This window comes from Pectinophora gossypiella, chromosome Z (genome assembly GCF_024362695.1).
Source record: "Pectinophora gossypiella chromosome Z, ilPecGoss1.1, whole genome shotgun sequence".
Taxonomy (NCBI): domain Eukaryota; kingdom Metazoa; phylum Arthropoda; class Insecta; order Lepidoptera; family Gelechiidae; genus Pectinophora; species Pectinophora gossypiella.
Window position 1 is genome coordinate 14,613,263 of NC_065433.1, and position 14,072 is coordinate 14,627,334.

At 34.9% G+C, this 14,072-nt stretch overlaps 2 protein-coding genes across 5 annotated transcripts in view; both read left to right on the forward strand.

Annotated features, from left to right (window-relative positions):
- Positions 1 to 4,717, forward strand: part of LOC126380689 (UNC93-like protein) — a 66,177-nt gene extending 61,460 nt beyond the window's left edge. For both annotated transcript variants that reach the window (XM_050030264.1, XM_050030263.1), the window contains one exon: positions 459 to 4,717. In XM_050030264.1, coding sequence (XP_049886221.1) covers positions 459 to 587 — 129 coding nt within the window. In that variant the 3' untranslated portion in view covers positions 588 to 4,717. The remainder of the gene's footprint in view (positions 1 to 458) is intronic.
- Positions 4,718 to 4,845: 128 nt separating this feature from the next.
- LOC126380688 (peptidoglycan-recognition protein LF-like) lies at positions 4,846 to 13,056 on the forward strand. Of its 3 annotated transcripts, XM_050030260.1 has the most exons (9): positions 4,846 to 6,901; positions 7,435 to 7,590; positions 8,595 to 8,747; positions 9,079 to 9,277; positions 9,645 to 9,757; positions 9,972 to 10,244; positions 10,493 to 10,691; positions 11,303 to 11,415; positions 11,838 to 13,056. In XM_050030260.1, exons 1-9 carry the CDS (start codon positions 6,655 to 6,657, stop codon positions 12,089 to 12,091), a joined length of 1,707 nt encoding a protein of 568 aa, XP_049886217.1. In that variant the 5' UTR covers positions 4,846 to 6,654; the 3' UTR covers positions 12,092 to 13,056. The 3 variants fall into 3 exon arrangements, with proteins under 3 accessions (XP_049886217.1, XP_049886218.1, XP_049886219.1); XM_050030261.1 differs by lacking the exon at positions 7,435 to 7,590; XM_050030262.1 differs by lacking the exons at positions 7,435 to 7,590; positions 8,595 to 8,747.
- The last annotated feature ends 1,016 nt before the right edge of the window (positions 13,057 to 14,072 follow it).

Sequence of the window (14,072 nt, forward strand, 5' to 3'; positions counted from 1 at the left end):
TCTATCTAGTATTTACAATAATTGAGTAATCGTTACATGAACCATGTCAGGGGCCTTTGGCGGCTCAATAACAAACCCTGCCACCGGAGTTGCTGAGGTTGGGAACCCACCTCATAACCCACACGATAGAAGAAGAAGAAGTATTTACAATTAGAATAGAATAGAAATTGTTTATTATAAAAGGACGCCACACACAAAGACAAGACAATAAAACATCACTTAATTTTTTTCACAAAACAATTTAAAAAGCATAGGAGGATGTTCATTACAATGATCATAAGGTGGTGGTGGTCGTCCTGAGATAAAAGGGCCTTACTCAGCAGAAGTCGCGATTGTCATAATACATTGTGTAATCCATGATAAATCACACGTGAGAAAGTCTCGTAAAACACTTATCCTTTACGAGACATACCTAACTGAGACTTCATGCTACTAAGACATGAATTGTGTTTTTGCAGGCACGCCGGCTCAAAGCCATCGCGGAAGACCCCGCCGGGCCTGAAGCTGCCGAAGCCGCCAAGCAGCCGCCTGAAGAGGACGACGAGAAAGATGAAATCGACGACGAGATTGTCATCACGCATCTTTAAATCTCTTACCATGGGTTCCTGGGAGCTTTGGAGTTTAGGTCTCCCGAAGCCAATACAGCGACAAGATTCTCGAGCGAGCGCTGGGTTGCCCACCATATTATTATGCCATACATCCACTTACTAGGTACAAATAACCGAGCTGAAGCTTTGAATATACACTCGAATTTATTTAGAACTATTTATGTGCCCAATAGTTAAGTCAAATTAGATTTGAAGCGAAATTGAAAGACAACAAGTACAAGCGCCGACGGTTGCTGAAACTTTCTTTCGCTTATTCGAAAACCATAATGAGCGAATCCCAGAGAAATGTCGTCAGATATAAACATTTCTCAATGTATTAAAGATTTAGATCTTAGGTAGGCTAGAGGCAAAAGACGAGCAAATATTAGCAACTTTAATTCCTTCGGCATTTCTAAAACTTAAGTATTTCAATGTGACAATCTGCTGTATTTTTTTATGTTATTAACGAAGATTATTACTACGCTGTAAAAATCGGAACATTCGGAACAAACAAAAATTTGATATCGTTTTATACCTTGATGTCAGTTAAAAAATGTAGACCCCAGCAAGAGACAAAGCCTGGGGCGCGTCCCGCGATAGTAAGTGGCAGGCCCGCGTCGCCGCCGCGCTTCAGTGTTTGCCGACCTTGTTACACGTCATAAGCTATGTCTACATGACAGTGGATATAATAAAAACACTTGTGTTTATTGTTCTTTATCCATAATTGCACGCTTTGTTCTGTTTCTGGTACACTTTAATAATCATCGATTTTTTCATTTATTTTTGAAAATCCTTCATAACAAACATCAAAACAGTAGGTAAGTAGTTGTTAACAGTTGTAGACCCCAGCAAAGTTGAGTATTAGATAGAGTACTGTTTTAAAGCTCAAACCGCACATGCAGGGCGCGCCGCAGCGCAGGATAAGTACCTATTATTCATCTTACTAAGTATTTTGAAGCGAATGATTTTCCCGGCCGTGCGCCTCGACGCGCAAGTTCGGTTTCAGAAGGCACGACCCGATTGGGAAAATTGATTCACTGTTTGTGATGGGTGTGAAAAATATCTGCCGAATTTTATGTGAATGCTACCAATACCCTAATATCAATAATATCACCCTACCCTACTCGTATAGTTACTAGAATGCAACAACTGCACTATCTTTAGTAAAATTGTGTAAAAGTATTATTGTTACTAAAATTATGAGTTTATATAAAAAATAAACTATTTATTTATGTAAAAGTAAACTGTTGTCATAATAAATTAATACGATTGTAGTAGGTATTTGAGTTCTCATGAAAGATCAGATATTTAAGACTGCTGAAAAAAGTCAACATTGGAATTTATCTCAAGGAAAACGTGTAGAAGTCCTTACTTGCATAAAAATAAGATATCGGCAAATTGTATTTAAATGTAAAAACAATTAACTATAATGAATTTATGAATGACGTAAATAAAAATTGAGATTAAAATTGTTCTTTGTCGATATCTGGATTAGAACTACTATTAGATAAGTACATGAAAATATATGGAAAGTAGGTATCCTTGAAACTATGCGCTCTTGTTCATTCTATACTTGCAAATCGTATACGTATACATTTGTTGATATATTGTATGAATAAACAATCGATTTTTAGTGAAATCATATATATATCGTTTATATGTTTAGACAATACATTTTATAAATATAATCTCAAACCAAAATATAAAGGATACCAGGCAGACTCCAGATTCTTAATTTGTTCTACAAACCTAAGCTGCGCTGTATGACGCATAATATGTACAATGTTGTGCCATTAACTTTAAGATTACCTTCATTTTAATTTGTACTTTTACCCTGTACACAAAGTATTGTTTTCAAGCGGCTTTCTATGGCATTTTGTATCTATAAAATGTATTTTTTGAGCATATCATATTAGGTAAAATTGTATAAAATATGATTTGTTATCAGTTAGTGTAACATTTAATATTATGAGTTATGACTATATAATCACATTAGGTTAATTCGTAATGTATTCCTAGATCAAATAAATTAATGTTATTGAAACAAGCTTATAAATATTTAGTTAAGTAGGTACATAAGTGATGGATGATTATATATAATAATGTTCACAATTGTATTAATTCGTTTATAAAAAAAAAGAGAAAATCATTCAGGTTAGCTAATTGTGGAGAATTAAATCTAAAAGTGAAGGTATATATTATTATCGTATTTTATTAAACATACTGTAGACTTGTGTAGCATTTTTTTACAAAGGTTGTCAAAACTTACTGTTCCAAGACTATCTGTAAGTATTGGAAGGAAATGCTAATCTTTTTATAATAATTTACAATTTTTACATGAGTCGACCGATTTTATAAAAATAAATACATACTTATACCTATTCCTGCGCCCAGAAAGAACTCTTTCGAACGAAGTAATTTATTTCTGCTTTTCTTATAACAAACGTAAACCCTGGTACAGCTATATACTTGTAAGTACGTAAACCGTTTAGAAATAAGAGAGCAAAAATATTTGGCAGTAGGTAGGTAGCTATATTACATCAGGTATTGTTTGAAATGAACTACTACAGAAAAAGTAACAAGATAAAAAATCCAGTTACGTTTAAGTACTTATAATAATTTTTGGACTCCAATAAGCGAAATAGGAAAACGAACTTTACTATACGTAAATCAGTCATAAGATGTAAAAGGCCTTTTTTAAAATGTTTATTCGTAATGAAGCAATAATAAAATAGAATTTGTTACCTTTTGTGTAAAGTTCAGCATGCAAACAATTAAACTAGCCTACCTACTTAGTTGTAATTTAAGTACTGTTACCCTGCGTGTTGCCTTTCAATAAGGACTTTGACTTATATTGTAAATTAAAACGAAGCAAAATAAGACCTTCCTAATAATTAGGTATATTTTTTCACAAATACCTAATTTTAGCAGACAAATAAATAGGTACCTATTTTATTTAATACCTTTCTACCTTCACTTGTTGGTTGAATATAATATAAAATAGATTTAGTTGAATAGAAAAGACAACGTTCCATACACACATCCTTTACTACTTACCTACACCTTCGAATAATCCTGCAATAATTTTTATGTAGGTACACAAACTTATTAGGTACTTTGAGACTTCTATGTGAAAAATAACTTAAGTGGGACAGTAGTGGCAACTCTAATGTAGGTACTTAGGTAGGTATCTTTTTTATCAGGTTCGCATTTGAACATAATCTCAACAGTTGAAAATGACTGTGAGGGACACGGTTACGAGTAAATGCCTAAATAAAATTTTAGAGTTAATACGCATGGGGAAAGTGGCGGAGCTAAAGGAAGGTTAAAATGGCCACATTGAATCAATTCATCTAAGAAAGCAATAAAAGTAAGTGCGCAATGCAAACAAATGTCAAATAGCAATATTGTTTTCATAGATGAATTGCTTCGACGTGGCCATTTTAACCCTCAAGTACTAAATACCCACAGAACTGGAAATCTCGAAGCATCTTGCCAGTTGCTGTAAAATGGCACTCGCATAATGCGCTACCTATCAGCGTTTTTCAGTTTTTATTTTAACCTTGATATTGCTTTCAAACAAACACAACTCAATTCCAGTTTTTAAAAGTATTAATAAGCCAGTAATTGTAAACAAAACCTTTTTGGTCTTTGAAAAATATTTTCATGTATAAACAGTATTAATACTTAAAAAATTTTTTTGAGTATTTACCAAAGGAAAAGTAGAAAAGTAGTGTTGTTTCCGGTAGCTATTCAATTACTTATAGCAATTCTAACATTTTACATTTTTTTTAATAATATTGGCACTTCTCTATATTAATAAACTCAGCAGGACGAAGATTCCTTAGTGCAAACAAACTAAATAGGTACACGAGGTATGTACCAGCTGTAGGGTAACGAAACCACGTGATAATTGACAGTAGAAATAATAATATAAGCATTATATTAATGTAAATGAAAAATTAAATAGATTATTAAAATAAGGTTATTATTATATTATATAAATACGATTGCTCTATTTTTGAGATAAGATAACACTTATATTGTTTGAATAATTAATAAAAATATAATTATATTAATGATGTCATATGAGTTTGTGATGAAAATAAACGTAGAAATTGTTTCGTCTATTTCAGTGTACTTACCTATTTTTTATAAAAATACTTATTAACTACGTTAAATACATATATTTTATTCGGTTTATCCCACTTTGGATTCGTTTTCGTATAACTTTGACTTGTGAGTAGGTAGGTACGAATATGCACGAACAAACTAACCTTCCAAATAAGTAAGTGCAATGCTATGAGAGTGCGTACATTGGGCGCGAGTTGATTGTCACACCGATCATATCACGGAGCGAGCGGTACGAACGAATAACTAGGTACTTACGCACAAGTCAATTTCGTACTAAAACGTATCCAAAGCTCGTAAACAATGACTCGTTAGAGTGTAGATTCGACGTCTAGGTCATAGACGAAGGGTAGCTTGTCTGTCGGCCCTTTCCTATTAAAAACGTGCGCAGGAACTTCACGAGTTACTTCCACCCACTCCATTCCATGTACGGACAACTAGACGTTGGCGGGTTTTTCATCCGTTTGTTGTGGATATATCCGCACTAAATATTTTGCCTCTTCCTTTTTCATGCGAACAGCAAAGAACTGAAACTGTCTGCCATCTTCTGTTTTTCAAACTCGATATAATCTGGGAGTCTTCAAGGCTAGAGTGAGTAAGTATTTGCTAGGTAAGCGTGATCCACCTTAGACCACTCCACTAGATCGTCACTTACCATCAAGTGAGATTGTCGTCAAAGGCGATATATTATAAAAATAAATAGGAATTTATTTATAGTTGTATTTACTAGATGAGTTCCGCCGAAAAATCGCCTAAAAAGTAAAAGTAATAAAATACCGTTGCTGTTATCTCTCTCTTTTTTGCGACGTTTTATATAAATGATGGGTAAATAATTATAAATCGTTAGTATGAAAACGCCCTCACAATAGTTTTGTTGATTTTCTCGTTAATTACTCGTTTTTTTTTATTTAGATTAAGTAAATTTTTGTGAGTTAAGTACATTGAAGGTACGTTTAAGGTTATCTATTACATTCGTTGTCAACATACACAAACACAAATGGCGGCATTTTGACCGTCAGGACCACGGCGCACTTTATCATCATAATTTCTCCTGTACATTGCTTTTGTATGTAACATTTGCAACAGTACACCCGCCATTCTGACCCAAACGATGACGAGGATATGTCATGGTGACGCACACAAACACCACGATAGGGCTTTGTAGCCATTTACGGAACAGAGATCTTTTAAATACTTTGGTGTCTAAATTTGGTTAGACCCATGTAATAAAAAAATTGTGAGTAAATAAGTAAATAGGCAACATTTTATTATATTCACGAAGGTGTCGTAACTTTTCCTATGAATTCATAAATATTTGTATCACAAGTGACTTACTTATAAGTATAGGTACTGTAATGTAACCACTTGCTTGCAGTTCGCTCTAGTATCCTAATTCCCTATAATGTATGTACTGTACAGTCATGAGCAATATAATGTACCCACTTTAGGACTCTGTCGCACTAACATTTAGTGAGACTTACAGTTCAATTTGTCAAAAAAGTTAATGTGACATGGTACCAAAGTGTATACATATTAATGCTCGTGACCGTACTTACTTACTTATGTATTTATATCCCGAACCACGCTAATATCTACTTATTACCTTTTTACACCAAGAACATGTTCCGAGAATAATTTTATCAGTGATAATAAACGTCCACAATCGATAAGCTATAAGTACTCCATAACGGCATCGACTATGTACGTATTCTATTATCGCTATAATTTTCAGTGCATTGCTATAGGTTGAATTGTGTCCGATATTTTTATGAAAAATTAATTATTTTTCGTAATACAAAATTTCAATTAGTTTTGGTAGTATTTCTAATATTTTTACGCAAAAAACAAATATATATCAGAAACACGTTTCGGAAATTTGTATATGGCAATAAACAAACTTGGTGTTTTACGTGAGATTCCATTACTTTTATAAATAATGAGTACCGAACGGTTGTTGGATGAGGATATTTGGTCAGACGATTCGGAGGAGGAGGAGGACAATAGATGGCGCGACTCAAGGTTACGGATTGTGAAAAGGGAAACCGAAGTTGATGCTAACCAGACTTTACTTCCAAATGGCATGGTTAATATTTCCTCCGTGAATGTCACCAATTCCAGCAACGTACGCTTTGGTCCCACCATTGTGAATGTCACTCACAGTGAAAATACGGAGACAGTTAGAGGTGAGTATGTACCAGTAGGTAGATTATTTCAAGTGAGTTGTAGTCCATTCTGTGCAGTATCTTTCCGCAAATCATTAAGTTAAGTACATAACATATTTTACGAGTATTATGCGATAGAGTTTATGCATGACCTTGTAACTTTATTCTATATAAGTAGTTGCTTAATATATTAGGCAACACTTTTTGGGCACTTAGTTACATTGTATTGCGATTTTTATCCTAAGTTGAAAATTTTGCATGGAGCATTATTACCAATCGGTGTGTAATTTGTCGGTTTTTGGAAGTACCTAAAGCTACTTGTAGGCTGATTTCACTTTTGTTATTTACAATACTTACACTCGAATACTAAATCTTTACCGATCACTTTAAACCTCCGGTAGTGCGTCCTGCCGACTCCACTGAACTGTCATTACATTACCACGTATCTATATATGTGACAGATTTCTCCCTGATTACCAAAAATGTTCCTCGAGTATATATCCAATGACTTGCGTTAAGGTACCTAAGAAATTGTGATCTAACTGGTGTTCTAGTTAAAATTCTATGCCTGGATTTGGAAGCGAAGAGACGTCCTCGGAGACTTCGCTGCGGTGTCGCCATGTGCGTCTGCTGGTCACTGGTAGCCACCGTCACCATCGTTCTCAGCTTCATGCATCTCATCAATAACCACAAATATCGTCTCGACATAGGTAATTAATTAAAACTTACTTATTTTCTTTACCTGGAGATGTTCTTAGTTGTCTAGAACATGCTGCTCCGCTGCGGCTTATTTATAGTAAACTAGTTATTTTTTCCCATCTAATTACTTTTTAGCAGTTTTTCATAGGTACATTTCTATTTAACAACCAACCACACACAGATACAATTAAATATTAATTGTAATAAATTTTTAATTTTTATTTTGATTAGGTACTTACCTACTTATTAGCTTATTGTTTATTGGTAGGTCTCAATGAAACTTGGTACCTGCGAAGAACAGATTGGCTAGCGATGAATGCAAGTATTGTAGAATATCTCAAGTTGCCGGTTTCTTACGTGATACTCGCTCACACAGCGCTACAATACTGTAACGATAGAACCACATGTGCCGCGATGGTGTTTGAATTGCAAGATACTCACTTACAAGGAAGATACGGAGATATTATACCGAATTTCTTAATTGGTGGTAATGGATGGTTGTTCGAAGGAAGAGGGGCAAACATTGTCGGGAGTAGACTGCCAGCCATGGCACCCAAATCTATATCCATAGACTTCATAGGACAATACTGTAAGGATACTCCAGATCAAGCGCAGTTCGACCATATCGCTATACTTTTGGAAGTTTTGGTGAAAGAAGGAGTTCTAACAGAAGACTATACCTTGATAGGATACTGCCAATTAACAACCTATGTAACAAGTCCAGGCAGAAAAGTTATGGAAAGGTTAGATTACTTTCCGCATTGGAACCCAGTAAATAAGAACTTATGTCATCCTGGACAACAGAGATGGATGGAGTGAAATTCGAAAATAAGTTACATTGATGCTTTTTTATAAAAAATCCATGCAAAATTTTCTTAATATGTACGTTGCAAAACAAGGTAACAAAATGTTAGCGAACTTTTTTCTTGTAGGCGCAATAAAAATCTTACCTAACCTAACCCTAAGAAAATCTTCAAACGTAATCACAAATATATTTTTCAACAATTTATTATAGGATTTCCACATTCCCTAGTATTTGTTTTCAAAATCACCACGACAACAGAAAGAATATCAATTTACTTCGTGTTGCTATTATTTACCTTCTGCATCTCCATTGGAATTTACTACAACATAGTCGTAGCCACATCGTATGAAAACTTGGACCCTTGTGAGTAAAATTCTTAATTCTTTACGTACCTGAGTTTAAAATTCCTCATAATAATATTAGTCTTTAAAATTGTAACTGTAATTGTATTGTAAAATTGTATAACGGTAAGGTTAAGTAATTTTAAGTTGGATTACTTATTTGACTTTTTGTAATTTATAAAATAAAGAAATTATTAAGTTAGTTTGTTAGATATAAATTATTGGATATCTAAGAATATCGGTTCCTCCCACAAGGTATTCGGAAAGTTTTGCCTTCGGGAGTTACGATAGGGAAAGGATCTTTTCAATAACGGTAAGTATAAAATATTTTTAACTAAGTAATCTACTTTTAGCTCCTCATGAATGGAATATAACGCGTAAGATGTGGATGGCGCGCGACGTGAACAATAGCAAGCCTGTGATGATGGAGCCTCTACGACCGGTGGTCATCCAGCACTCCGTTACGCACGAGTGCCACACCTTCATCCAATGTGCGGCAGCCATGCTCGAAATACAAAAAACCTTCATCACGAACGAGCATCAAGACACACCGTAAGATATTACTGAAATTAATATAATGTTTATATTAAGCATAACTTTGTAAAGTATTCTTATATGGTACAATTCCTTCAAACAAATGCTTCCTGGTTCAGCATTGTCCGTTCTAAATATACCTAACACTCAACCTAATACTTTAATTTCTCATCCTGTAACTTTTCAATAATATTCCGTTAATTACTAACAAAGAAACTTGCAAAATACCAAACCTTAATTGTTCCTTTGATTAAGACCGGTGCTTGAACGTTGAATGGTGGCCATCAAGATGCCGAGAAACACTACATTATTTTTCATATAAGTACTTAACTAATTCTGTGCTACAAGTTTTCAAGTACCTAATAGAGTCTGATATTCTTTTCAGGTATAATTTCTTCATCGGGAATGACGGTCGCGTGTACGAAGGCAGAGGTTGGGGCCTGCAAGGATCACACAGTGACCAGTTCGATCCCTGTGCGGTCAGCATTGGTTTTATTGGTAACATGTTTAGTTGTATAATTAAACTTCAATAATATACTTATAATACGTCTATGAATGTGTAGCTTCTTGCTTATTCTCTTCCTTCTTTAGCGTCCTTCTTAGAATCTGAACATTGAAGAACTCACCATTTCTACTCATAGGTAGATTTTATGCAAGAATTTTATTTCCACAGTTTATTTCTAATCTACAAACTGCTTTTTTAAATATTTAGGTGACTACAGAGAAGAAATAAAAGGATACACTGCTGTGTCAGACAAACAGTTGGATACCACACTAAAGCTACTCCAGTATGGAGTAGACGTTGGTCATCTTCACCCTGATTACGTCGTATTTGGAGCAAAGGACTACAAAAGCAGTGCCAGCCCTGGATCGAATCTATACAACGCTATTCAAAAGTGGGACCACTACGACCACAAACATCAATATTCAAATTTAATATGTGAACAAATACAGTTCTTGAAAAATAAAGATGAGCTTCAAAACGGTAAGTTTCTAAAATAACTCCAATACAAAATATGTCTCACCTCATTGTCTCACATTATTTTTTATTTTTTAATTAAGATGGTTTTGGTTTTGTTATAAATCTAAGAAAATAAAATTGTAGGTAAAAAGTTCATTACAAACTACTTAACCTGATAGTTTTATCGCTCTCAGTGCTCCCCATTTATTCGGCCAAGTAGAGAATGTTTTATGAAGCAAAACTACAACAGTAAAATAAAGATTTATCGGCAGGTACATTGGAATGGTATGTAACTCGAAATATGTGGGGAGCTGAACCGTTTGGGGGCTTCGACTCTGCCTTGGAATATGAGCCTCTTCGATTGGTCTTTATACAGAATACTGGCATTGATGGGTGCTGGGACTTTGACGCCTGCAGCTTAACGTTACGCACTTTACAAGCTTCTTACAATCACGAAGGAGAAAACTTGCCGTAAGTTATTGTTAGAACTACCTAATAACATTGCTACTAAAATAACCTACTTTTGATAATAAAAGGCAATGACTGGTATATAAACCCCGATTACGATAAGTAGTCGCACGCGGAACTTTATAAAACTATCTACTTAAGTACTTATTAATATCCTATTAGTAAAAAATAAAGAGGAGAGAGTTCATCGAACACACTTAACACACGAAGTTACAGAAACAAGTGGATGCAAAAAGTGTGTGGTGCTTACCTCGTACATTAATTATGTCTCGTGGCTTTGCTCAGCCCTCCCCATTTATGATTACGGGCATGAGTTCATATACATAGTACGTATAGATACTTTGTATGCTTCTTTTACATGGAAGTAAAATAAAATTTTTGATACACTTCGGAGACATAGTTGCAGCAGCAAGATACGCAGCTCAGAAGACTAAGCGGCCTAATAATAATGAATGAACAAATTGTTTATTTGTTCTAGTTATTTAAATCATTTTCAATTCTATACTTTTGCAATGAACAATTCTCAATCAGAATCATGGTCTGTATCATCCCCCTCGGTTTTCGTTACAATGTCATTAACACCCTGTATACCTACGTAACGTTGTTGTGCGCAGGTACAACTTCATAATTGGCAAGGACGGGCGCGTGTACGAGTCGCGGGGGTGGCACACGGACGGCGGCCGCAGTGGCCCTTACGGCCTCTGCTCCATCAGCATCGGATTTTTTGGTAATATGAATAACAGTAAATGTAATAGTAATGTGTATCTAGTCACGCTGATGGTAATCGCGACTACGTAACGATATAAAAAGCCTCAAAACCGTGGCGCGCGCATTGTTCGCTCGCGCAGACTATAAACCACACTTCATAAAACGTATGCGGTCCCCAAACCAGTCAGGGCTTCTATCAAACATAATTCTCCCAGGCGAAGCCCTGAACCGAAAATCGCGCCTGTGGAGCCATATTGGTTCGTTTTTATTATCAAGTGAAAACTCTTAGTGCCTTCCAATTTGCCCGGTCAAGTAGTAAAAAAGAAAGTTATATAAATACCCAATCCTCATTAATTCATGGTATTTTTTTTTTATACAAATACGCCCAGTCTCATTTGAGTATAATATCTTATAAGTAATTTCTTGATTATATTTCCGCAGGAGAGTACAGTAACTCAGAATATGACGCCCACGTGAAAACCGCTCAAATCAACAAATTAGGACTTATACTTGAAGATGGTGTGCGCCAGGGTCACGTGGATCCAACGTACGTGGTAGTGACAGCAAGAGACATGCTTGCTGAGAATAGCCCAGGAGTCAGCCTCTACAACGCCATCCAAAATCTACAACATTACAGCTTGAAATATCAAAACATGACGTGTGACAAGATTTATAGCTCTCATGAAAATACGTAACCCATAATAGATTTTGCAATGATTATCCAGTTTAGTTTAATACCATTCATATTATTAACATAATTTGTGTCCGTCAAGCTAGCGGCCTCAAAAAAAATGGGCACGAAAAAATAATTTGACCATACCAAAAAATAGTACTCTTATTGAAAAAAATAGTACCTGTTGTAAAAAAAATAGTACCATCACGGTTCTGGATTTATAGCCATGTTTTATGGCACTTGCTAGCTTGACGGTGAGCGAAATTTGGCGAGAGTTAACGACAAGGTCTTTCGCTTTGATTTAAACGCCAAAAAATAGTACCGAAATAGTACTCACCCCTTGCAAAATACCGAAATTAGCAAAGGCAGTTCTTTGATCCCGCTGGCTTGACGTTTTGAAAATACCTATTATCTGGGGAACGCTTGCATACTTCAGTATGTAACTAATGTCAATAAACTCGTATTAAATAGTACTCCCTACCATCATAATTTTGATCCGATTCTCTTTGTAGAAATATGTTAAAAAATCATCATAACCTATGCCATACATTTGTTGTTGATACAGTCACGTAGACAATTACATAACCTCACAATTTATTCGTAAGTATTGCCATCGCCAGTATTGCCATTTTGGAGGTCTACCCTACCATTTCTTTGCACTTCAGAGTGTTGCTATTACAAAAAATTGCTATTGCATACACCCATATGCACTAATTTAAATAGAAAATGGCTGCATGCGTCTAGTTCTTATTGAAAACAATCTGTGATTTTAATACATCATAATACATTTTTAATCTGCTGTTTTATTTTATAATTTATACCTTCATGTTTAATTTGTTACGGATCGAAGTGTTTGTTAATAAACAATTTGCAGTATTTGTAGAATAACTCAAAGAGTTTCAACAATGATATTACTTTCATCTGACAACCCTGGCACTTCACCAATTTTTACCCAAAAATGGGGAAAAAATACTAAAATCTGACAACATTCTTCTTGAGCATGTGTAATAATTTTGTTCGCGACTGTACCTGTCTTGTACCTATCTTGAAATGTTTTATTAACCATCTGTTGCCAAAGTTGGGCCTAAAATGTGGAAACAGGAGTCCGAAGGGGAGATAAGGTAAACGTATTTTTTTGACAAAATAAATGGTTTACGTCGGTCTTTGCCAGGTACAAAAGTACAGGTACCAGGTAGGTAGGTATTAGAAAAATATCAGTATTTTTTGAAAATACAATTAGGGTAAAAAAATATAATAGTAAAATATATTTAAATGCTTTACTTATATAAAATCATATTACGTACGTTATGTACGTTACAGCTATTTTAATTTTGCATAAAATATCGTTATGCGAATTTACATTATAATGATTAGATGATGCCAACTAAGAGACACTTTTAAATATTATGTTACAACACTGCTGCAGCGTCATCTTCCTATCGAAAAATCCTGTTCAAATAAAGTCGAAGAGTTTCTAATTGTATCTACATTAGGCCTACTTACATACTGTAGGCTACAAGTACCTATGACAACTTGACACGATAGCGTAGAATAAAGAATAGAATAGTAACTCTCCCCTCTGCCCCACACGAATTCGTATCGGACGCCGAAGTATATTTACCTCACCCTCTCTGTGTCTTACATTTTAATCTATATGGCAGTAAGCCGCTAAGTAGTAAGAAAGCGCGCGTGGACTATCCCGTTTCCCTCGGACTTAGCTGCTTACCGCGCACACGGTAAGAGTGAGATTTTTATATGGAGATTTTTGTATGGAGAGGTGTGCAGTTAACCTTCTCTAAGTCCAATCTACTCCAGTAAATCAAACTTGTCATATTCCAATTATACTTACTTACTTACCTACAAAAAAAAACAATAAGTAGTTAGGTGTTTTGTTACTTATGGAAAATTATCTTTTATAACGTGACTGCCTTTTGCAGTTAGATAACTGTCCTTATAACTGGACGCACTCATTTTTCGCTATACATATATAACAAAAACATAAA